This window comes from Danio rerio, chromosome 1 (genome assembly GCF_049306965.1).
Source record: "Danio rerio strain Tuebingen ecotype United States chromosome 1, GRCz12tu, whole genome shotgun sequence".
Taxonomy (NCBI): domain Eukaryota; kingdom Metazoa; phylum Chordata; class Actinopteri; order Cypriniformes; family Danionidae; genus Danio; species Danio rerio.
The window spans coordinates 12,152,501-12,179,063 of record NC_133176.1 but is presented as its reverse complement, the minus strand read 5'-3'; the positions used below and the strand labels follow the sequence as shown (position 1 = coordinate 12,179,063).

Here is a 26,563-nt window from a genome sequence, read left to right as displayed (position 1 = left end):
AGACTTGTAGAGTTTTCCACCCAACAAAACCAATCAATCCAAATTGAACATGAAATCATAAGAATGTTTCTAAAATATATTTATTCAATACAGCAAATACATCCCTTGTTTTCAGCAAGTATACAAATCAAATATGCATACAAGAAACGAACATGGTGAACTAAAATGGGAGATTCTCCATTCTATTCTCATCTCAAAAATAAACTAAAACCTTCTAGTTCATTATATTAAGGCAAGCTCACACGATACACCTTTTAGATTTTGCTGTCGCATGTAGGTTTGGGTCGATAGAAGATACCAAAGACGGCATCGATGCTAAGACGGCATCGCCCCCATCTCAAACCCGCATGCGAAAAATACACACTTAGGCCCCGTTTACACTAATACATCGTAGTTTTAAAATGGCATTTTAGAATGAAAGTGATCCAGATCCACACCTTGTTTTACCTAGCATTTCTGAACAGCCCTCCGTCTGCTGAAAACACGCATCACGTGACCACACAAACACAGCCACACATACTGTCATGCGCTCGTCTGAGATCCAAAGAGCAATGCACGTTTTACAGTTTATCAAGGATGTACCACTGGATCGCATCATTCTATAGTTGTTAAATGGGATATTTCATCAATCTTGTCTCTATCTAACGACTCTTCAGTCTTTTGAATCTACTAGGTAACATGTTGCAGGGTCTGTACACTGCTTTAATCTTTCACTTTCACACTTATACTTAGTAATTTTTGTGAAAACCTCAGATACTGTTGGTTGGTTGCTGTTGGTCTTGCACCTTTTTTTACCGAGTTTGTTGATGCCATTATAGCGACACAGTTTGCGAGCGACACATTATAGCGAGTTTGTTGACGCCATTATGGCCTGTTCATGCCAGAGTCCTGCTGAAAACGTAAATGACAGGTGGTAATTTGTGTTTAACCTATCTTTATTTATTTATGATTTGGTTATGGGTACATCAAAGACTATTCGGGTCAGGTAGTTTGAACGGTAGGCTATAAATATTGAATTCATTATGAATGAATTAATTATTCACAAATAATTAATTCACCTACGGCTATGACGACGATGCCATCGTCCATCGCTATGTTTCTCTTTAGACATCGTACGATGCCAAATTGGTCGACATTGCCCAGCCCTCATCGCAGGTAGATTTCCCAGATCTGTGACAAAAAAAGGATCAGCCAAACAAACAAAATGCTCATTAAGTTTAAAAACGTCTGCAACATCATCTGTGCCTGTCTGGAACAATCCACGCATTTCTGCAAAAGGCTTGTTTGAGATGCACCTCACCTCATCTGAAAAATAGATTAGGGTAAACAAAACATTGTAAAAGAGAACAACATCACAAATTGCTTGAACCAATAATAATTAATCCCTGTCCTTATCAAGCCATTTTTCACTGTTATTTTCTTACTTTCTCACCCAATAATCCTTTAATCTCTAAAGGCTGATTCATACTTCTGCGTCAAGCTGTAGAATAGCCTTCGCCATAGCTGACGCCGACGTTGACCCGCACCTCTCAAAAAGTGTACCTACTCGTTGCAACGACGCAAACTGCAAGCTTTGTGATTGGTTGTCTTGGTTAACTGTGATGAGTGCGGGCAGTGCTGAGAGCTGCAAGCATGATGAAGCGAGTGTTTACAAGTGTCGAGTCTTGTGAAGTAGCTCTGGATGGAAACTGTTGTTTTGTGTTTACCTTATGACTAAAGTTGTTGCATATCTGCCAGTTTCTGCCTCTGCTTGAATGAGTTTTCATTAAGGTATAGTGCGAAGACACACAATGCGGAGGAACATAAAAACCTACTGCCAGCAAGCATTTCGGAAGTGTTATTGCAGAGCAACACAAACAGCGCACAGAATTATAAATGTAGGACTACGTGCAAGGCAGGTGCCGTGGGTCACTCTGATCACTCGATGCAGAAGGAAAAACCAGCCTTAACAAGACTATCATCACTTAATCCTGCAGTGTACAATACAATGAGAAGGTCAAACTAATCCAGCCATCCCATCACAGTGTGCAGTGCACAGTATTAACTGAAAAATCATATATTAGCTTGCATGATTTTCTCACGTTCGTTTTGCCTTGGCAACAGATGACAAGAAACCTTAACTGCATTTTAAATCATAGGTTGTGAAATGAGGGATTTGCTCTTACCATTTTAATGTTCAATTAGGAGCCTTTAATGTGTAGTGTGAGCACCACAATTATTCATAGATCTTACATTTAGTAGTGTGAGGTTGCCTTTACATGATCTCTCCTATCTCTGGTATAGTATTTATGCTTGCCTTATACAAAGCTTTGGTATTCCAAATAAGACAACAAGGCAATTCCTGAGAACGTCAAGAAAAAAGAAAAAAGGGACATTGTACAATGCATACTTATTAATGTTTACAGCAAGACATCTCACAGAGAGTATAGCTGCATAATAACCTGAAAATTCAAAGTTCTACCAATTTAGAAACTACCTGATATTCAGACATCACAATACTTTGCAGCGGCAGCCACATGAACCAGAATAACCAAAAACAGAAGATGGAAAACCTTGGCGCACTGTTGTCCCAATTTACCTTTCAAGGCAATCCTGCATTAGTGAGACTGAAGCGGTCTGATCTGTCATTGTTTACGTGCCTTCACAAATTAGGTTTAGGTCTTGTGAAATGCCAGTTCTGTGACTCAGTCGTCTATAAATAGTATGATGCTGCTGTTTTACGCATAGATCAACCAATTCCTCACTCAAATGATGCCAGATTCCTCTATATGGGTAAATGTGTAATCCTTGTTCTTAACACATAATATAAAGCCAGTCTATTTTGGTATAGAATTATTTGTCCTTCTTATCCTCTACGACCTCGTCCAAATCCTCCTCCCTAAGAGTCTTCACGCGGGCCTCCATGTTGGTGAGCCTCTGTTTGATCCTGCTCTGGCTGGCAGTCCAATCTGCCATAAGACGAGCAAATTTAGTCTGCATCACATCTAGGTTCGTCCCAAGCACATTCACCTTTTCTTCTAGGTCTTTGGCGTCTGCGCCAGCATTGGCAGCAGCCTCATCGATAAGATTGTCTTTCATCAAAATAGCCCTACCTTTCTCCTCTAGTGCCTTCTTGGCTTCTGGGTACTCCGATAAAGCATCCATTAGGTCATCTTTGGAGAGCGCAAAAAGATCAGAGTATCCCACACTACGGATGTTTGCAGTCCTGCGATTTCCAGCTTTACTTCCTTTGATTCCGAGGATGCTAATCTCACCAAAGTAAGCGCCATCGCTCAGGACCACAAACTGCGTGACTCCATCATCCGCCACCACAGCTAACTTCCCTTCTTTTATAATGTACATCTCCCTTCCGATGTCTCCCTTCTTGCAGATGTAGTCGCCAGGGCTGAAAACCTGCGGTTGAAGTTTAAGGACAAGCTCAACCAGTAGACCCGCCTCGCAATCCTGAAAGATACGGACTTTCCTAAGAGTCTCCAGATGCACGTTGATGGCGATCTCTGCCTTGAGTTTGTCTGGGAGGTACTTGAGCACCTCCTTTTCATCGCAAGTCTTCTGTTCGGTCCAAAGGTAGTCAAACCACTTCACGACACGCGCCTCCAGATCTTTGCTGACCTTTCTGAACTGCATGTACTGCTTGATTGAGTCAATCTTGGCCTGGAACTCTGCGCGGGATGCATTCATGTTGGAAATCATAGCACCAACGTTACCAACGATGGTGGCAAAGATCAACACGCCAATGAGGAAATCAGAAACGACAAAAAAGTACTCAATGTCTCTGACGGGTGGTGGTGTTTCTCCAATGGTGGTGAGCGTGAGAGTGGACCAGTACAAGCAATAGATGTACTTTCTGCCAAGACGACCAAACTCGGGGTCACTGATGTTGGGATACACCCAAGAGTCCGAGCCAAAGCCAAGAGTTTTTGAAATGGCGAAAAAGATACAGCCGTTCCAGTGGATGATGATAAGGATGTACAGGACGAGATTGCTGATTCGAAAGATGTTTGGGAAGTTGGTTCTGGTTTCAGTTCGGTCAAAGTACTCAAACAGACGAGCCATTTTGAAAAGCCGGTTGAATCTCAGCTCTGGATTGTTGTAACCCACTTTCAGCATTAGTATGTCTGTTGGTATCATGGAGAATATGTCAAATTTGAATTGCGGTGACTTTTTGTAGTGCTCCCACAGCTTCTTGGATTCTCTCACTAGTAAGCCTTGCTCCAAGAAACCTGTGAAAACAATTTCATTATGTCACATACAGTGATCATTAGAGGTTATTAAGGGCATAGTTCACCAAATAAAGAAAATTTCCTCATGTGTTCTTCCTCATGGGGTTTTAAATCTTTATTAGTTTCTTTCTTCTGTTGTACATAATAGAAGATGTTTTGAATAATGCCATCGCCTTTCATACCTGTAAAGTCAGTGGGTCTCAGCTACAAGATTTTTTTTCAAATTATCTTCTTTTTGAAGCAAAAAACTTAAAGGTGCAGTAGGTGATTGTCTTCAGAAGCATTTTTTGTTGTGCTGATTGAAAGTCTCTTTACAGTCTAATAGTAATGAATTAAGTAAATGATCTAAATCTATTTATATGCATTTTTGTATTTTGGGTAAGCCATAAAACAAAAAAATTTTCATTTAATTAAATAGAGTTGGGCTGAGATCTCTCATAATTCTGATAAGTAGCCCAATCTGTCTGTCAGCAAATGCAGATTTGAACAACTGCACAGCCTTTTGTATGCAGCTCCGCCGAACGCCGCGCGTTCATGAGAGAGAGCATGCGCGTGCGATCTGTCAAAATCTGCTGAATCAAAACTTTTTAAAAACCTGAATCAATATTAGAGTTAGTTACCTTTGCACGCTGGAGAAAGGATGACACAATGTCCGAAGGATTTCTCTTAGACAGGTAATGTTCTGTTTTAAATCTGTTTTATCTTCACGCAAAGCTATGTAACGTTAGATGTTGTTGTTACAAATGGGTTATATCTTCACAGAAGTGTTGTTCAGCCATTAAAATCTTCCGGTGAAAGATTGATAAGACTATTTTCAGTTTTATAAGGGACCTTTTACAGCATCGATAATGTAGATTTTAATTAGTTTAACAACAAAACATAAGTAAATAGCACTATTCCGCCTAGTCTCTCCCTATATTGTTTACCATGCATCTCTAAATATTCACTCTGAAACAGTCGCTTATAACACATGAGAGAGGGTTCTTTTGCTGTGCTCGTGTTTAAGGAGGCGTGGCTCTAGGCTGCAGGGGAGGGACGGTGATTCAGAGATTTATGCTTAGCTGTTAGCATTGTGGAAGATTACCTACTGCACCTTTAAATATTATAGGTCTTGATGAAGTAGAGAGTGAGTAAATAATAACAGAATTATCATGCTTGGGTGAACTATTGCTTTAATCACTAATTAATCACTACAATTTTATAATAAGCAATAAAATAAACTATAGGCTTGTAATAACAACTCTTGGAATAGTTTAAATCTCAATTCACATCCTTCAGAGCAACACTGACTAAACTGAACCAGACTATTTAAATACTGAGCAAGCAATCTCATAGGAGGCAAACTCAAAAGAGGCCAACATATTGGTCATGAGGTGTGGCATAAATCATATTTATGAGTTGAAATCACATGAATGCCAGTCCAAAATTGTTATTGTGAGTGGGAAACAAGCTGATTCACATTGTTTATTGGTATTTTTTATACAAGTTTAAAGGAAAGGTGAGTTTAATTTTTTTTATTCAATTACAACCTAAATGCAAACTTCCCAGGAGGACATGAAAGCAGCATTCATGAATGCAAAATCAGTAGAATATTCTCACCTGTCCTTGATCTCACAAATGTGTCAAGGTAGTAGATGACATCTGATGTATAGTCCAGAACCATCCATAGGATTGTGTAATCATCCTGCAGCTCGTTAAAACAGGCTCTTAAAAAACAAACAACAGGTACAACAGTAAATTAGCACTTTCACCTGACGATAACATCAAAATAGTTCTTGAAGTACAAGATGTTATGGTGTACTGTGTGTATTTGCGCAGCATGGAGAACAACTAGGCATCTTTGTTTTATGTACAACTTCAAATAATTTTTAAATGTATTTTGGTTTTAGTACTATTATATCCATAACTTAAAGTATTGAACAAAATAATATACTTACATGGCATCTATCATGCAAAATCAACTTTGGGAAGTTGTTTAAACAGAACTGTTTGTCGGAATAGGGTACACAGTCATATTAGAGTGGTATAAACATATGCTAAAATTAAACCAGGATGCAAAACCAAGCAACATTGAGGCAATGTTATTATAGTTAATGAAAACAAACAAAGCAAAACTAAAATTGAAAAAACGTTTTTGTTAACTGAAATAAAGTTGTTTTTTTTAACTAGAACTAACTGAAACTGTATTGTGTTCATACAAAACTAACTGAAACTTACTAAAACTATAGCAAAAACGTCCTTCCTTTTTGTCTTTGTAAATACATTTGATACATAAGCCTTTTAGAAGTAAATCTGTTTACTTCGCGATGCCAGTTTTATGCCAGGTGTTGAGCTATATGGCACATCGCAGACTGTAATCCTGCTGCTATTGGCCAGATCAAGCAGGTCCTTCTCCAGTGAGTCCTCACTTGTTGTTCCCGCGACAAAAACAATGAGTGGACATAACAGCAGCACGGTGACCGCAATAAATACGAACCAAGCAGACACTTAAAAGTGTTCATTTAACTAATGTGTGTCCAGTAATGGGTTTTATTTCTGTATTTGTGATCCTGATTGCGAACAAACCATTCTTTTAAATCGGATCTTCTAAGTGAACCGTTGAGTTGTTATACAATATTTTGATGATTTTGAATCTTGCACCTAACGAAAATTCTGATTTATTAAAAAAATAGTAAAACTAATACTGAAACTAATAAAAACCAAACTAAAACTGATCAATTTTAAAATACTGAAACTAATAAAAACTAGTAAATCCTCTAAAAACTAATTGAAACTAACTGAATTTGAAAACAAAAAGTCAAAATGAAATAAAAACTAAAACTAATGAAAAATCCAAATCAAATGTAACCTTGTTTTGAAGCTAACCAAACTTTGATGTAGCAATGCTGCTGGATATCCTTCAGAAGTGGATATGCTCAAACAGTGGGTGGGGAAATCATTTAATCATTTAATCATTTATTGCATTTAAAGGCACAGGAACTGCTAAAATTCCCTCTGACCCCAAAATTGACATTTTCAACATGGTATAATAAGTAATCTGAGTGATATTTTGAGCTAAAACTCCACAGACACATTCTGGAGACAACAAATACCTATTTTATATATTGCTAAATAGGAATAATAGGGGCCCTGTAATAATAAATGTGCAATACAACAGAATTTTTTGATATAAATTACCTGGTAACAAGCAACATTAGGTTGTAAAACACAGGTATTGCTACGATAGTCAGCCAGTGATAGTATAAATCTGTTGCTGGATCCATTATCCACACATGTTTACTAAAAAAAAAATAAAAAAGGTTAGAATTCAACAAGCAATTTCACTTGATTGCATAAAATTTCAAAGAGATACTCACGGCTTCTCCTCTTCCTTCTTTTTATCATCTTTTTTATCATCCTTTTTCTCATCTTTCTTCTCATCTTTCTTTTCATCTTTCTTTTCATCTTTCTTTTCATCTTTCTTCTCGTCTTTCTTCTCATCTTTCTTTTCATCTTTTTTCTCTTCCTTCTTTTCATCCTTTTTTGGTTCTTCCTTTTTGTCATCTTTCTTTATCTCCCTGTCGTCTTTTTTGCTGCATAAAAAATATACTTGATGTTTAGTATTTACGGTAGCAAGTATCACATTTTTTTACAGCACAACATCATTTTAACATCCCACATACTCATCTGTGTTGTTGCAGTTGTTCATATTCAGCGCTGCAAGAGGCCAATGATTCGCATTGTTGTTGAAGCTGTGAAGACAACAATATTGTGAGTAATTTTATTGCTGTAAATTGTTGAGAGATCAAATTTAAAATACAACAACATATTTTTTGCTGTTTTTGCAATAGTCAATTAAACACAATTAAATAGATAGATTTTTAGGCTCTTTTGGATTTTCCCAAACTATTTATTTTAACTGTAAATAAAAGGGTCTTTTTTTCAGACCCTAGTCTTTTTATTTGAACAACTTTTATGGAGCTTTTTATGACAAAGGTTTGACTGCAATCATAACTTAAATGAACAGTGTCATTATTGTATTCAACTTTCTCCGTTGTTGCCTTATTTAATTGTTATTTGCATTCATATTAATATAAGTACTGAAATAATTCACTGTAAAAAAAAAAAAACTTTCTGCTTTTAAATTTAGTTGAATCAAATAAAATGAGTAAAACTGATTCAGATATTAAGTTAAACATATGAACTTATTAAATTAAATTAAAGTAAACTTTTTTTTGTCTTGACATTTTGTTTACATTTACATAAAGGTACAGTGTAAAAGATGTAGAGGGGTAATTCAGTCAAATTTTATTTTCAAATATGGTTTGAATTTTGAGCAAGATTGATCCCTGGCAATTTTATATTGTACATGTTTTTAGTGTCATTAATTGATAGAAGTTTCATTTAGAATCCCTGCTTAATATCTTGAACATTTTTTATTTTTATTTTTCTATACTATTCTAATTTCTGAATAGGATTTTTGAGTAAAATAATTTATTTTTTAAAGGCCTGGAATGACTGGAAATTGAAAAACCCACTAAAAAAGATTTCATACTTCACTCAGACTTCACATAAAAGACTTGTGCATGTGTCTGCCTCCAATTTATAATGACATACATATGCATATATATGTTTAAAATGTTGGTTTATAATGTAAATCATAAATATGAAACCATTTTACCTTTAGTTTGTTAAAAATACGTACCAAATGGCCAAAATTGAATGCATCTATGTATCTATCTTTTTCACAATAATTTTTTATTAAATGACATTACTCAATTATTCATGACTACTATGTATAAAGGTTAAGCAAATTCTAAATAAAATATAGTGCTAAATAAGTACATGTAAATAAGTTTAAAACTTCCTCAGTAAATATAGACAATAAATGTTGGTGCATTTAAACAAAACAGTTTTATTAAACATTTATATTAATTCACATAAGAGTTTAGTCACCAAACATCATTAGAAATAGAAAGATATTTAAATTCAAATGAGGTAATGAAAGAAAATAAATTTAAAAAACAACTAAAATTTATATAGTCTTATGTTTCTCTAAATTTTTCGTCTTTATTAAAATTTTATTTAATATTTGTTTTTTTGACATATTTTTTGGGGATCTTGACCTTAAGATAATTTGTTAAAATAGCTCTTGTTTTGGCTTTGGTATGGTTTAGTTACTGACTAATCTAATGTATATGTACAAATACATTATTGTAAAGCATCCTATAGAACATATTCATGTAAATCATTCATTTATGCTGGCTGCTGTAAGCAACACTATCTACCACAGGACAAGCAAAAGTGAGAGTGCAGCAGAGGATTATAAGGTTACCGTAAGCACATCCTCTTTTGTTGTCTGGAGAAACAAGCTTAATCTCACCACAAATTAAGGAGAATTACATTGGGTTGATTGTTTCCTCTGCAGAAATTTCTAATGATTGGTTTTGTTTATAATGCAAATGTTATGCATTCATTTATAAATGCCAGTTGCAGGATAGAGGACCAGGAGTGCCAGTTAGACATAAAACAAAAGAATCAAATGATCAATTTAATAACTGAAGCATAAAAATGTTCTGTAAATAAATAAATCACAATTTAAAGGAGCAAACAAATAGTCATATTTAAATGTGTCTATTTAATTTTAGATTTTTATTTGTGTTTTTTAGGCGAATGTTGATTGGTCGCAGCTACGTTTGTACTGACCAATGCCATATTTAAACTCGATTTATTTTTAACCCGAGAAAATCCAGTGGCTAAACAAGAAAGAAAACCAAGTGGCAAATAGAGAGAGAAAAGCATTTGCCAGATGCTTTAAAAAATAAATAAATAAATAAATAAGCTATTTAAAATGTGCATTTAAAACAAATTATAAATAATCTTTTTGATTGTTTTTTAATCAAAGTTTTAGAACATTAATAAAATAAACAGTAAATAAAATACATTTATTTATTTATACATTTAAAATGATTTTTAATGCATTGTCTATTAATTTGTCACTTTAAATTGCGATTAATTCACAGTCAAGACCGAAATTATTCATATTCATACCTCTGGCAAATTCTGGCTTAGTTACTTTTATTCAACCAGCAAGTTTTTTTTCTTTTCTTTTTGGACTGGAAATGACACAGGTTAAGATAAGACACCATCCAAGATAAGATGAGGATTTACAAGAGGCCATTGTGGAGAAAAAAAGTCAGCTTTTATTTACATTTGAACAAAATTTGTAAATCATAATTTGCCAGGGGTATGAATAATTTCAGGCTCGACTGTATATACATTATTAACTTGAACATTTGATTCTTAGTTTTATTTTTAAATGGTCATTCTGGTCATGTTGCAACCAAACAAAAGGAAAACTAACAAAAGCTATACTCTAAATAACCAGAACGGTCGGTAACACTCAGTGGCGGATTCAGGCATTGGCAATATGGGCGATCGCACAGGGCGGCATCTCCCTGGGGGCGTCATGGGTAGATGGTGCAAAAAAAGGCCCCCAGTAAAACCTTTAAGATAATATTTACTTTTTGCAAGTGTATTAATTCAGAGTGGTTATCCCAGAATAAAGACGTTAGGGGCTTTTTACATTTGGTGTTTTTGTGCATGCAAGTTTGTTATTTCTATGTGCGACCGAAACAACGCTGGTGAAAACAAATTGACTCATGTGCGCAGAAAGCCATTCCCGCACGCCTCACACGCGCTGCTCCTGCTCCCGGTTGTTTACATGCATGTCGATATGCGTCGACATGCAAGTCGACAAAACTAAAAATTATATCATATGATGATGATGTTACTATCACTAAGCATGGCTATAAAGCAGCAATATGGAATAAAGAGTCAGGAAGGTTACTATGACTTCATAACATTAATTCTCGGCCATGAGTCGGGTCAAAGACAACAAATAATTCTATAAAACATTATTTTGTGTTCTATAGAACTGTCATAATTAATATTCATGCAAAAGTTTTAGAATATTACTCCAGTTGTGTCTTTACATTGTTTTTCACTTACATTTAGGATTGATTTCTGTTGTTTATTTAGAATAAAAATTGTATATCAATAACAATAAACAAACTGTTATATTTATTAAAAAAGTAAATATATTTAAATGTATTTATAATTATTATTTTAAATGTATATATATAAATATAAAGTCAACCACATAGTGTCTTTATTTCTTGAGAGAGGGTGTATGTTTAGAGTGGTTTCGCCCTGGGTGCCATTTAAACTAGAACTTCCACTGGTAACACTTTAGTTAAGGTCACAATTTTTGGTATTAACAAATCATTAACTAACACTATTAGCTTTGTAACTTACTAGTTAGCTGTTTATTAATAGTTAGTAAGATAGAAGTTGGGTTTAGGTTTTGGGTAGGATTAGGGATGCAGAATGAAATCATGCACAACCAATTACCTAACAATGAACAGTTAATAACTTAATAATAGGCAGGTTATAAGCCTGAAGTTCAAAGTGTAAATTGGGACCTAAACTAAAGTGTTACTAAAGCGTCTATAACCATTTTTGTATTCAAAAAATGTCAGTAAAGTTCATTAAAATGCAACTTTGTAAATATAATTTAAGCTGAATGTTCCTAAATTAAACAAATATTTTTCTCCCACTGTGTACTCACTTCCTCTTGCGCAGTTCTTCTCCTCTGGAGTCCCATGATGCATGGTTTTGCATGTCTTCGGTCTCCTCCTGTATCATAGCAGAATCATTGCACCCTGAAACTCTGCAGTTACTAGAGTTTCCTCTAAACCTCTGAGCAAATTGGGACATCCTGAAAGTGAAGGCACAAAAAAAAAAAAAAAAAAAATCACTCTCAATGCACGAACAATCTTCAAATCTCCAACAGATGAATGTTCAAATCACCTGCCCATTAGTCCATAAGATGACTGATCCCTGCAAGAGATGAATGCATGGCAAATTAAATACAGTTGAATGTGACATTCACCAAATGTGAAACTTGTTCAGATGGAAATGAATAATTGATTCGTCCATCTAGATGTGTCTGTGGTGTCTTCTCTGACCTTTCTCCACATTCGATGCATTCGGCAGCAGGTTCCGGAGTGAATGCGGATCGTTGCGACGGGTACGACGTTCCAGTGCAGATTTTAGCCATTTTGAAAGTCCATTCACTGTATTAGATCACATCTGACGTCTTTGGGTAATAATCACTCCTGCAAAATAAAACAAATTAGTGAACAAATATGCATGTGCACTGATAATTACTTACACAAACAATTATCAAAACACTGAATAAAACTACTCATTTAACACTGCATAATATGCTTTTCTTACTTAGATTTTTCTTACTTTAAATCTTCCTTTCTTACTTATTTTTCTGTCTTGTTTCTCATTCAAAATTAAAGACAGCAAAAAATACTGTCTTTGTTTCAAGAAATAATGTGCAAAATTAAGTGAGTTTTTCCTTTTGACATAAGATTATTTAGCTTACACTATTGGGAGATTATTTTCCTTGTTTTAGGGGGAAAACTTACTTAATTTTAACATACTAGTTCTGAAAACAAGGCATTATGTTTTGCTTGTCTAGATAATGCTTCTTCTTTTTGTGAGTAATTGCTTTTATTTTTTCAGTTTTTGTTTAATATAGAAGCATACAGCATATGACAATATCATAAAACAACCCGAATCCCCACCTCCCACCCAGGCAGACTTGTTCTATAATAATAACAATTAAAAGATTGCTGTGTTATAAAAAAAAGAAAGAAAGAATAATGTAAAGCCAAATACAGAGGAGAAGTTAGGCAAGTACAAATAAATAACTATTACTGCATTAGATACATCAAGTACATATAAACAGAAAAGCTGTACATTAGAAGGAAGACACAAAGCATTTGGCAATATCAAAAGCTAAAATCCAGGAGTTAACAGGTTTTGACTGAGTGTGACACTATGCGTGCTGTTGAAAGAACCATACAAAAAAAAAAAACATACAATCCGGCAAAGATAGGCCCCATTGGCCCCATCTACTCATAATATAAGGAGAAATCCAGCGGTTCCAAGTTCTTTTGTTGCATTGAGAGTGACATGCTAGAAAAATCGTTTAGGAAAAAGCATACTGGAGACAGTTCTACATCTTTTCCTAACAAAAATAAAGTGTCATGAGCCAGCTGAGACCAAAAAGTGCAGGACATTGCCAATAATAATGAAAATAAGGGTGCTTTCAAACCTAGACTTTTGTTTTCGAACCTGTCTCGTTTGCCCGGTTCGTTTGGCATATGTGAAACCAGCAACCACGCTCGGATCCGCGCCAAATCAATCTGTCCAAGATCGCCTGAATGAGGTGGTCTCGGCTCGATTGAAATAAACTCTGGAGCGAATCGATTGTAGTTAAAAACCGATACAATCCGAGCGTTGTTATATCGCAGTGTATTATGGATATTTAATAGGCATATATGGCTATTAGAAGAGAGAATTATGAGTAGGGCGAGATGTCATTCCTACCGGTAAATGTGAGTTTCATGTCTAATATGAAAGAGAAAAAAAGGTTGAACTCTTAACAAGAGCTGTTTATCCGTTAGGAACATTAACCGGACTGCAGTCTAGCCAAGGGTTATGCATTAGAGAGTCTTACCTCTGATTTATATCTGGTGATGACGTCTGTGGGTATCACCAATCAAATTAAAAGCGCAGCTTTCCGCTTATAATGTCTTATTGCTCATCACATTAAATTATAAATGTTTAATAACATTAATAACAAATAAATTATTAAATAAACGTTTAGAAACTTTGCTGTGTGATAGCGAACCGCACCAAGAACAAAGAGCAACAATGTAACAATTTTAATCCCCGTTTCGGAACAACTGAATCAATTCACAGGTGTGAAAGCACCCTAAGTGTCAACTGTCCTCTGTGTGCATAAATTACAATCTGGGGAAGGTGATTAAATGCATATAAAATAGTTTTACAGGGGATAAATAGAGTCTATGCAATAGTTTCCAATGTAACATTTGATGATTCAGATTTTTTGAGGAGGATGAAATAGTGTCCAAAGTTTGGTCAGAAAATAAAGATTCTACATCTCCACTGATATCCTTAGACCAAACAGTAGTAATGGATAGCGGTTTGTAGGAATTTTTAAGAAGAGAGTCGCATATAAGTGAAGCAGAAGCAACAGATGTAATATTGGGTGTAATTCTAATTGGGTGTAATCCTTCCGCAAAGGATGTGCAGGCAACTGTGCATCCCAGGGATTGCCACATGCACAATTCGCGGATCTAATGCGAAGATACATAAAAATAAAGTTTCTGCAAACTAAAATGGTTCTTAATGTCTTGAAAAGATTTTAGGCCTTTATCGTTATTAATATCACCCAATGATTTAACATTGCATTTCTCCCAGTGTGGACTGTGAAAAGGCATTTAGATAATGCTTCTTGATTTAAACATTTTTGATATTTGGACTAGAAACAAGACAAAAAAAGTCAAAGTCAGAAGTATTAGCAATGCATTTCCCACGTTATTATTGATAAAAATAATAATAAATCTCTCAAAAACAAGTCTCTTCATTCTATTTTAAGAATAGACAGAAGAAAAAAATAGACCCTATACAACAGCATACATGCCAAAGAGATGCAAATGTCTGTCTTATAAATAGTCACCAAGGTTTAAATGCCAAGTGGGATCAGCGTCGTCTTCCAGGAAGGATAAGCTGTTTTAAGACAGAAAGAGGCTGTGCTTTTGTACAGGACAGGAGAGGTAAACATGACTCTCCTCCCCCCTCCTGCTTAGGGGATTCCCTTGTAAAACATGTTAAGATCAAACCTGCAGGTGCTTAAATTTAAGGAAAGAGATATACGAGATATATCCTCTGAATATTTATTACATCTCTATTCTGAAAGACAATGTCTTTTCCTTTAATACCCAAACGATATGTCCATGCTTTTGTATTCTTCAAAGCTCAACGTGTTAATTTGAAGCCTCACTAACAAGCCACTTGACAGAAGTTCATTGGAGATTAAAAGCGCACAAAATTCGATAAATTTCTTCAGATCTGACATGGTGTCCAGTATGCTTTACATTATAGTTCTGAGCAGAAAGTCTGTTATAAACTTAAGCTGTGGACAGACTGTTAAGTTTGAGAATTCATTGCTTAAAGCTACAGCATGTCATTTTGTCTTGTTCTGATTAATTGGGGTGACCTTATACAATGCAGGTTGTGGTTCTATTTTAGATCTGTCAGGTCGATCACTGCTATGTCATATTCATGAGCAGAGAAAAGCAGCTCAGCATACAATGTTCTTCGGCATGTCGTTTTTTTAACTCAGGGTGTCTGCGAGGTCTTAAAAATTATTGAAGGTTGATAAATAAATTATGAGAAAATTAAGGCCCTGAAAAGGTCTTAAAAAGTCTTAATCATGTTTTTACGAGGTCTTAAATTTTGTTCAAGCGTTGTCCAAAGTGTTTGACTTCAAAAAAGCATACATACATTTATTTTCCTCCTAATATTAACAGTAGCGTGCTCGATCCATACGATTGATTCGGGCCAGGGCGTGTCCGGGTGCTGTCACATAATTTGTGACAAACGCAGGAAGGTGATGTGACGCTCTCCACATGTACATTTACATTTACATTTTGTCATTTAGCAGACGCTTTTATCCAAAGTGACTTACAAATGAGGACAAGGAAGCAATAATTTACACAACTATAAGAGCAACAATGAATAAGTGCTATAGGCAAGTTTCAGGTCTGTAAAGTCTAAGAAGGAAAGTATTAGTAATTTTTTTGTTTGTTTTGGGGGTACAGTTAGTGTGATATCCAGAGAGGCAATTGCAGATTAGGAAGTGAAGTGGAGACTAAATAGTTGAGTTTTTAGTCGTTTCTTGAAAACAGCGAGTGACTCTGCTGTTCTGATGCAGTTAGGGAGTTCATTCCACCAACTGGGCAGATTGAACGCGAGCGTTCAGGAAAGTGATTTCTTCCCTCTTTGGGATAGAACCACGAGGCGACGTTCATTCACAGAACGCAAGTTTCTGGAGGGCACATAGATCTGCAGAAGTGAGAGCAGATAAGAAGGAGCAAAGCCAGAAGTCGCTTTGTAGGCAAACATCAGAGCTTTGAATTTGATGCGAGCAGCAACTGGCAGCCAGCAACTGTAGCGAAACCATAGAGCGAAACAGACAGCAATATAGGAAAATGTAAAGCCTAGTTCTATTAAAAGTTGATAAATCAATTATAAGAATATTTAGGCCCGTAAAAGGTCTTAAAAAAGCCTTAATCCCATTTTCACGAGGTCTTACATTTTGTTAAACCATTGTCCGAAGTGTTTGACTCCAAAAAAGCATAAATATATTTATTTTACTCCTAATATTAACAGTGGCATGCTCGATCCATGTGTTTGGTTTGGGCCGGAAGGCATCCACCCAAGATTCTCCATCCGGGTGATGTCACGTAATTTGCGACAAACGCTAGAAGGTGATGTGACGCTGTCCACATGTAGCGAAACCATAATGCGAAACAGACAGCAAAACGGGAAAATGTAAAGCCTAGTTCACACTACATGACTTGTTTTTGTGTCTTTTAATCGCTTTGGTGTTCGCACTATGTGACAATACATAAATGATCTGCAAGAGGGGGGTTACACACTACATGATCTGACAACAACTCGTTCGCCAATAGCTTAGTCAAGCTACCAAATTACAGCCAATGAAATTTTGAGGGAAGAGTTGTCAGAAAAAGCTGAACACTATTGGCTGCTTGTGTGTTGATTACATCACTGACAGCGTTTCAAGCTTTCAAAGGAGCATTTAAAAACACTCGTCAATCAGCTGATGCGTCATCAGTGATCGTTCATCTGCAAGGTTCAAGTGGATAGATGTGGCTTTAACACTAGAACTACTGAGGCAGTCAGAGAGTTTTTAATTTTTGTAATTTAATAAGTCTTTGAAATAAAACTAACATATCTAGAACACCCTGATGTTTTCTAAATATCTGTGTATTTCTTTCTAACGTTGATATTTAGCAAAGAACTGAGCATTTCTACCTTTAATTACCATATTGGTAAAAATGACTGCATGCATGTTTGCTACTTTTCGCTGTGACGTTAAATATGCATGCATTTTTTTGCCTAGCAACTTCCTGCTAACATAAACAGAACTTTCTGATAGCAAAAACATAAATTTAATTCAGATTTGTATTTTAAAACCGCATATTCTGTGCCGCAAAATAGCTCCTGTTTGAAAGTGAAAATGAAGGCCCGGACTTTTGCGTGTTCTAGTATCTTAACTACATATTTATAGGCTGTATTACCAAAAAAGATCATATTCTTAGGGTAATGGTGTCATTCAAAGCTTAGTTGTAATATTTCAATAGATGTTTTGAACGTAAATATGACTAGACAATATGACGTCTTATATAAGAACGGTCAGAATGACCAGTAAGGTAATACTAATAGTTATAGAATTCTAGTTTTACGGGGAATATAGCCTACTCTCCTGTCCCTGTTAATGCAGAATGAAGCATCGATGCATCGATGCCATTCTGGCCAATCACAGACGTTTCTGTTGAGCTCCTGAGCACACGGCCATTTAGCCTATGCTGATATGCTCTCTAAAAATCAGACATGTACCAATGTTTTCAACTCTCAAAAAAAAAAAAAAAAAAAAACTGCTATTCATTCCGGGAAAACGAAAAACTAGACCCTGAAAACACATAAGCGGAGTGATAAAAAGAACAACTTATTTTAATACTACCCCTTAACTTTTGGCAATATATGGGATTAGCTTTCATTTAATGTTCAATCACTCAAGTGTTTTTAAAGACTAGACTACATTGGCAATATTTTCATGACATCAGACATCAAATATTATAAGGAAACTTATTAGATCTGACAAATTAGAAATAACAAATTACTTCCAGCAGACTATTAATATTCTCAATGACTGGAGAATTAAGTCCTCACACATGAAAAAATACACTAGTCATTTATAGCGAATGCTTTACTATACTATAGCTAAAGTATTTGGTAATTATATATTTGCTGTGTTAATACAGCAAATAACCCAGTACTGTACTAAGTGTTCTATAGCTATAGTGTATATTACACTACAACATCACAGTTTATTGTAGCAAAAACTAAAGTATATTACAGTATTTATTACATTTTTGAGTTTACAATAGTTAATACTACAGTATGCTGTTGGATTACTTAACAAAAAGTTTGGTAACACTTTATTTTGATGATCCACTTGAGTATTAGTAGACTGTCTGCTTAATATGTGTTGATACTGCTTCTTTAACAAACATTTAACTGACTAAAAGAAACTTTGCAAGTACATGTCACTAAACCCTAACCATAACACCAACCCAACAGTCTACTTATAATCCAATGAGAATTAGTTGGCATGTATATGCAATGTAATTTAATTCAAAAAACAGATCATCAAAATAAAGTTCGACCAAAAGTTCTAAATATTAAAATATATACAGTATAATACTGTATATGCTATAAAACACTGGATTTACTCTAAACTACTATAGTATTTTTTAATTAGAGCTTGTGCATTATATTACAAGCATTTTTTATATGATTTAAAGTACTGTACGGTACACAAAGAGACAATAATCTGTAAATACAAAACTTTGGCCACAGTGATAACTTTAAATACCAAGCTTAACATTATTTCCATTGTTGATCAAATAAAGCAGCCAGGAAAATGTACCTCTCAATCAGTTTTTCTGATTAACATGGATAATTTTGGGCAACAATATTTTTAAATGATTTGTTAAAAAAAACGTCCAGCAAACCGAAAGTGCAACCAATAAGTTAAAAGATGGATAGGCTACTATCATATCTGTGCTCATTGAGGACTAAAACACTTAATAAATAGATAAACTATAATGTTGAAACAAAATGTTTGGGAATGGAGCAAAGCAAAATCACAGATATTTTGCCAGGGCGGCTTTACCTGAAACTCTGTGACCTCCCGAAGCAAATAAATCCACAAGACTTTCTTCCTCACATTAGAAAAGCACTATTCCACAAGAGGTGTTTGCATGATTTGAACTTCCCTGCAAAAAGAAACCCAGTCAAATGCAAATTTTGTTGAAACCCAACTACAAAGTGTTCTAGTGTAGATGATGATAATGATGATGATAGCATGACTTGCTCTGCCCTGAGAGGTGAAGTGAGTGAACACTCTCGTGAAGAAAATCCACTACTCCTCCCCACACCCCCCGCTAATAATAACACTGTCACAGAGAGGATGCTAAATTTAAAAGGCTTTAGGTCCAAAACACTTCCATAGTATACACTTACATTACAGTTCAATAAACAAATAAATCCTGGATTCTAAGATCATTTGGATCAAAGTTGAGATTTCTGCTTACTACTTTGATTTGTGGGAAGATTTCTGCCCTAAATATTGCCGTCATATTGTTTAACTGTATAATTTATTCAGAGCAGCAATTGCTTGTGTTGGTTTGGCAATGGTAAAGGCACATTTGAATAATGAAATATTTTTATTTCAGTTTGTTTGGTTTTTCCTAAAAAGGAAATTCAGGACCTTTTTTGGTTGGGGTTGTGGTGGTTACTAATTATTCATGAAAGGATATTTATTTCTCGATGATCTATATTGAAGCCTTTATCTGTAAGTTTAGAGTTCTGTGTACACTGATTATCTACAGTATATGCCACTATCAATATATTAAAAAAAAATGCAGTCATATATTTATGTATGTGGGCATGGTGCTTCAGTGGTTAGCCTCACAGCAAGAAGGTTGCTGGTTTGAATCCCGGATGGACCAGTTGGCATTTCTGTGTGGAGTTTGCATGTTCTCATTCCTCCGGGTACTCCAATTTTCCCCACAGTCCAAGAACATGCAGTACAGGTGAATTGAATAAGCTAAATTGCCCGTAGTGTATGTGTGCGAATGAGTGTGTATGGATGTTTCCCAGTACTGGGTTGCAGACGGAAGGGTGTTCGCTGTGTAAAACATATGCTGGAGAAGTTGGCGGTTCATTACCCCGTGAAGACCCCTGATGAATAAAGGGACTAAGCCGAAGGAAAATGAATGAATAAATATTTACTGTATGTGGCTGGAAGGGCATCTGCTGTGTAAAACATATGCTTGAATAGTTGGCGGTTCATTCCGCTGTGAAGACCCCTGATAAATAAAGGACTAAGCTGAAGGAAAATAATTGAATATTCATGTACAGTACGTACACCCAAAATTATGTTTGCTGTTTCAAACTACTTATTTAAAATGAGCTGAAACAAAACAATTCTTGCGTTGTTTGGGAGCGATAACTTAATAGTTTTATGTTCAAGCCACTTAAATTGGCTAATTGCTAATAAACTTAATCCCTTTATGTTGTCCCAACACAAAGCTATTGTGTGGAACCCAGCAGTTTTACAGAGTATATGCCTATGGGCAATGATGAAAATATGTTAACAAATGTTTTAAAAATAAGACTACTTATACCATTTATACAATCATTATTGTTAGGCATGTTCAGAATAACAATCATTTGACGTTTTTTTTTTTTTTGGTGAATTGTTTTTTCTTTGTTAAAGAATTACAGTGCAGCCCAATTGCAGTGCAGTAATTTTAAGTCTTTTATTTTATGAATTATGTAAAGTCTTTACCAATTTGTCATTAACATTTTCATATAAATTAGTGTTTAGTATCACTTACTCTGTTTTACATTAACACTTATTCATTTTTTGACATTATTTCACCCTTACTTTCTCCTTTTTTACATTCTATTCTACTTTCTAATCCTTTTCTTCTTCACAAATAACACTAAACACTTTACTTTGATTTAATTTACCTCTGTAAATGTAATTGTGGGCAGACAAAAAGGGTGACATGCTGTCTTTGAGCCATTATCTGATTTGTTTCAGTATTTAATTGATGAATTTGAAACACTGGTGATTGTAAATATACACAATTTTCTTCACAGCTGAGCTGTATTGTGGTTTGGAAAGATAAACCAGTCAACTTATTATGCTAACTCAGCTTCAGTTAATGGTGTTGCTGCTGGGGGTCACTGGCCCATGACAAAGACTGACTTCAAGGTCTCCATGCTTTACTAACAAATTAACCAGTCTTTCTCTTGTGATTTACCAAAGAAACATCTATTTCTGCGCATTTAGTTAATTATTGATTTGTATCATGCTACTATAGCAACTGCAACTCTATATTAATTGATATTTATATTAATCCAAATAGTTTCTGCTCTGTTGCGTAACCTTTAACCTTTATGAGTGCTTTCTCCTCTGCCCTAATGTGAGTCTTAATGGCTTGTGCGATTAAAACTGTAAGGATTCCTCTAGGAAACCTCACACACGACTGCTTTACCGTGGAAAGATCAAGTCCTGACCAATCCTCTGAATCTGCTTGGTTTAGGCAGGCTGTTGAACAGAAGTCGTAATCTGGGTTTACACACTAATGCTCTTTCTTGGATCCAGTGTTAAGAAGCTGTAAGACACAGACACACCACACATCTATCACTGTACACTCCCGACCTTTGTGGAAATGTGGTTTAATACTGTGTTAACATGAGGGCATTTTGCATGATGATTTTAGAGATGCTTTACCCATATTTTATATGATGTTTTCCATTATGTTGTACAATAGGCTATCTATCTATCTATCTATCTATCTATCTATCTATCTATCTATCTATCTATCTATCTATCTATCTATCTATCTATCTATCTATCTATCTATCTATCTATCTATCTATCTATCTATCTATCTATCTATCTATCTATCTATCTATCTATCTATCTATCTATCTATCTATCTACAGTATCTATCTATCTATCTATCTATCTATCTATCTATCTATCTATCTATCTATCTATCTATCTATCTATCTATCTATCTATCTATCTATCTATCTATCTATCTATCTATCTATCTATCTATCTATCTATCTATCTATCTATCTATCTATATATCTATCTATATATCTATCTATCTACAGTATCTATCTATCTATCTATCTATCTATCTATCTATCTATCTATCTATCTATCTATCTATCTATCTATCTATCTATCTATCTATCTATCTATCTATCTATCTATCTATCTATCTATCTATCTATCTACAGTATCTATCTATCTATCTATCTATCTATCTATCTATCTATCTATCTATCTATCTATCTATCTATCTATCTATCTATCTATCTATCTATCTATCTATCTATCTACAGTATCTATCTACAGTATCTATCTATCTATCTATCTATCTATCTATCTATCTATCTATCTATCTATCTATCTATCTATCTATCTATCTATCTATCTATCTATCTATCTATCTATCTATCTATCTACAGTATCGGACAGACAGACTATCTGTCTGTCCGTCTGTCTGTCTGTCTGTCTGTCTGTCTGTCTGTCTGTTTGTCCGTCCGTCCATCCATCCATCCATCCATCCATCCATCTATCCATCCATCCATCATCTATCTACCTATCTACCTATCTATTTATCTATCTATCTATCTATCTATCTGTCTGTCTGTCTGTCCGTCCGTCCGTCTATCTATCTATCTCTCTCTCTGTCCGTTCGTCCGTCCATCCATCCCATCTGTATTATAGTCTCTTCATATTATTTAATCAGATCTCTAATGTCTGATATTATCATTATTATTATTTAGCTGTTACTTTAACAAATTGCAATAAATATGCAATAAAAGCATGTTAATCTGTTATGCACCTTGTCCGAACCGTGACTTAAAAACCAAATTGCATACCAAATTGTGAATTTTAGTTTTCCTCAGCGATTTTTATGTTTATCATGGCTTTTATTCTATATAATGGCAGTAAAAGCAGTTTTGGTGTAATATCTGTTCAATCTTCATTAAGCATAATTTAAAATTTTATTATGGGGTAAATTTCTGAGGCAATATATGCGATTACAGTTTTTCTCAGTGGCTTTGGTGCATTTCTCACAACACTATTTACATTTGCACAGCAGTTAATGCATTTCTCAAAACAATTAGTACAAACTGCAAAACCCAGTTGATAACCTGCTAAAACGTGTCACTTTCTTAAAATGGAGAGCTCATACCTCAAAAGCAAGTATTGATGTCAATGAAAGTGTCAGTGGCATCAAGATGAAAAGTCCTGACACCATTGTTTATAGACAAGATAGTCAAGCGGCTTTGTCATGTTTTAATTATGACAGTTTACTCTGCATTTTTTCCAGTGCAAAGTCAGATTTTGGTGACACTTATTTTGAGGGTAAATTTCTCAGGCAATATAAGCGATTAAATGTAAATTAGATCAATTTATATAGATTAATTGATCAGGATTGTATAATTTAATGTATATATTTTTAAATAATCAATTTTACAGCTCTAATAATAAGGCAGAGTTTTTGACAGTTATTTTATAACATTTCATAATAAAAAAAAACACAGCTCATAAAAACAAAATGTACTTCTAAATACCCTTCAAATCTAATATTGTGTATTTATTAGAAAGCTACCCTCACATCTTGGACTGTAAAATACTTCCACATAAGGTAGCCCCAAACTAATCCAACTGAATATAAATTAGGCTTTTATATATATATATATATATATATATATATATATATATATATATATATATATATATATATATATATATATATGTAGCGAGGCGCAGTAGGTAGTACTGTCGCCTCACAGCAAGAAGGTTCAAACCTCGGCTCAGTTGGCATTTCTTTGTGGAGTTTGCATGTTCTCCCTGCCTTTGCGTGGGTTTCCTCCGGGTGCTCCGGTTTCCCCCACAGTCCAAAGACATGCGGTACAGGTGAATTGGGCAGGCTAAATTGTCCGTAGTGTATGATTGTGTGTGTGAATGTGTGTATGGATGTTTCCCAGAGATGGGTTGCAGCTGGAAGGGCATCCGCTGCCTAAAAACCTGCTGGATAAGTTGGTGGTTCATTTAGCTGTGGCGACCCCGGATTAATAAAGGGACTAAGCCGACAAGAAAAATGAATGAACGAATATATATATATATATATATATATATATATATATATATATATATATATATATATATATATATATATATATATATATATATATATATGTATATATATATATATATGTGTGTGTGTGTGTGTGGGGATGTGTGTGTGTGTGTGTGTGTGTGTGTGTGTGTGTGTGTGTGTGTGTGTGTGTGTGTGTGTGTGTGTGTGTGTGTGTGTGGTGAAATACGGGAAACTTTCGGAGAAAAATGGGAGTGTTGGTAATCAAAAGGTAATAATTTAGTTTTACCACATAATTAGTGTGCTAATAACTGCTCACCATTAAGCTGTATACTTAAATGTCCCGTGAAGCGAATGTGTATTTTAATTCAGTGTTTGATGTGATCTCAACTGAAGCATCGAGAAAGGGCTGGGCATATAGTAGCTCCTCCCCTTTTCTTAAAAACACAGCCAATAGTGTTTCATTTTGATCACAGCTCTGCAACTGAGAACAGTTAAAATCAAGCACATCACATGAAAGCAAATCAGCAAATGAGAAACATATTAAAGGAGGCGGGGCTTGTCAGATACTAGAGAGCATTTGATTGGTCAAGATTTGATGAGAAGCTAAAGTATGAGGTTGATCCATTTATGGCAGAAGTGACAAACTGCAAGCTTTGAAAGTTTATATCTTCTAAATGCAAGTTATGTGACTGTTTTGGAGCCCACTAGCTGATGGATATCTGTAAGACAAACATACTGATACTAACATCTAGAAAACTTTCATTTAACTTCATGGGTCCTTTAAAACTGAACTGATTCTTGAAATGGCTTGTTTCAGACTGATGCAGCCACTAATGCTTGCGCAAATAAATCCATGTTAGCCACAGTCAGTTGTTTAATGTTGTGATTATCATTATTTCAGATCTTTACACGTTACTGAAAATTTGTCATTTGTTATGAACCCCCGTGTGGTTTTTTGCTGCTGCTTCTCAGGCGGCACGACTGGCTTTTAGATGGATAAATCATCATCAATGAGATTTTGTTTAATCTTTAGATGTTGGACTTCAAACAAGTGCTGCGGAGCAAATGCTAGTTTTTAATCACTCTGCAATGATAACGAAGCAATTACTCTGGAGGATTCAGTATGAAGAGAGAACTGGGTAACAGTTGTACAATTATAGAGGCATTTTTGTTATAGCAGTAAAATGTGAAATACTATAATGTGATGCTGTCAGTTCTTTGCTCTTTGTTTTTACCATAATATCAAACTCGATAGGTTTAACATCATTTTAAAATGATTATGTTTTATGAAATTTAACATCGTTTTAGTCAGGACTGGAAAGAGTTGATGCAGAAATTGCACTAACCGGCCACTTTATTAGGTACACCTGTCTAACGGCTCGTTAAAGCAAATTTCTCATCAGTGAGCGGCAGTTCTGTGGGCGCAAATGCCTTGTTGATGCCAGAGGTCAGAAGAAAATGGCCAGACTGGTTTGAGCTGATAGAAAGGCAACAGTAACTGTAATAACTGCTTGTTACAACTGAGGTATGCAGAAGAGCATCTCTGAATGCACAACACATCTAACCTTGAGACGGATAGGCTACAGCAGCAGAAGACCACACCGGGTGCCACTCCTGTCAGCTAAGAACATTGGACAATAGAAGATTGGAAAAAGGTTGCCTGGTCTGATGAGTCTCGATTTCTGCTGCGACATTCGGATCGTAGGGTCAGAATTTGGCGTCAACAACATGAAAGCATGGGTGCATCCTGCCTTGTATCAACGCTTTAGGCCAGTAGTTCTCAAACTTTTTTCATCAAGTACCACCTCAGAAAAAAATGGTCTCTCTAAGTACCACCAAAATGAGCAGTATTGAAATACAATAGCGTAGTAGGCCCAGTAAAGCAGTTACAACTTTGCACAGTTAAAAAAAAAATGTGGCAGATTACCTCAGAAATGTAGGCTTTTTTTCATATATGGCATATTATATACATCATTTTTGATACATTTTTAAATGTGTGTAGCATGTACATGACATACATCAAACCTCTGCGTACCACTAGAAGGAAGCCTGCGTACAATTATAGAGGCATCAATACACGTACCACAGTTTGAGAACCACTGCTTTAGGCTGCTGGTGGTGGTGTAATGGCGTGGAGGATATTTTCTTGGTGCACTTTGGGCCTTTTAGTATCAATTAATCATCGTGTCAACACCACAGCCAACCTGAGTATTGTTGCTGACTATGTCAATCCCAAAGTGTACCCATCTTCTGATGGCCACTTCTAGCAGCATAATGCACCATGTCATAAAGTGCAAATCATCTTAGACTGGTTTCTCGAACAAGACAATGAGTTCACTGTACTCAAATGGCCTCCACAGTCCCCAAATCCCAATCCATTTGAGTACCTTTGAGTGGCAG

The 26,563-nt window shown here is 35.3% G+C and overlaps 1 protein-coding gene and 1 long non-coding RNA gene across 3 annotated transcripts in view; one reads left to right on the top strand and one right to left on the bottom strand.

Moving 5' to 3' along the window:
* The window catches only part of LOC141384773 (uncharacterized), a 60,422-nt gene that overhangs the window by 752 nt on the left and 33,107 nt on the right, over positions 1-26,563 (top strand). Inside the window, exon 3 of one of the 2 annotated variants that reach the window (XR_012405470.1) lies at positions 7,904-7,973. This is a non-coding gene — a long non-coding RNA (uncharacterized lncRNA). Of the gene's footprint in view, positions 1-3,370; positions 4,340-7,903; positions 7,974-26,563 lie in introns of those variants that run through there. The other variant, XR_012405469.1, reaches the window with a different exon arrangement.
* Positions 67-19,410, bottom strand: LOC100334711 (cyclic nucleotide-gated channel alpha-3). The gene is made up of 9 exons (XM_002660377.7): positions 19,132-19,410; positions 12,233-12,382; positions 12,075-12,104; positions 11,833-11,982; positions 7,886-7,954; positions 7,580-7,795; positions 7,401-7,502; positions 5,823-5,929; positions 67-4,223 (listed from the first exon to the last, which is right to left on the bottom strand). Exons 2-9 carry the CDS (start codon positions 12,322-12,324, stop codon positions 2,833-2,835), a joined length of 2,157 nt encoding a protein of 718 aa, XP_002660423.2. The 5' UTR covers positions 12,325-12,382; positions 19,132-19,410; the 3' UTR covers positions 67-2,832.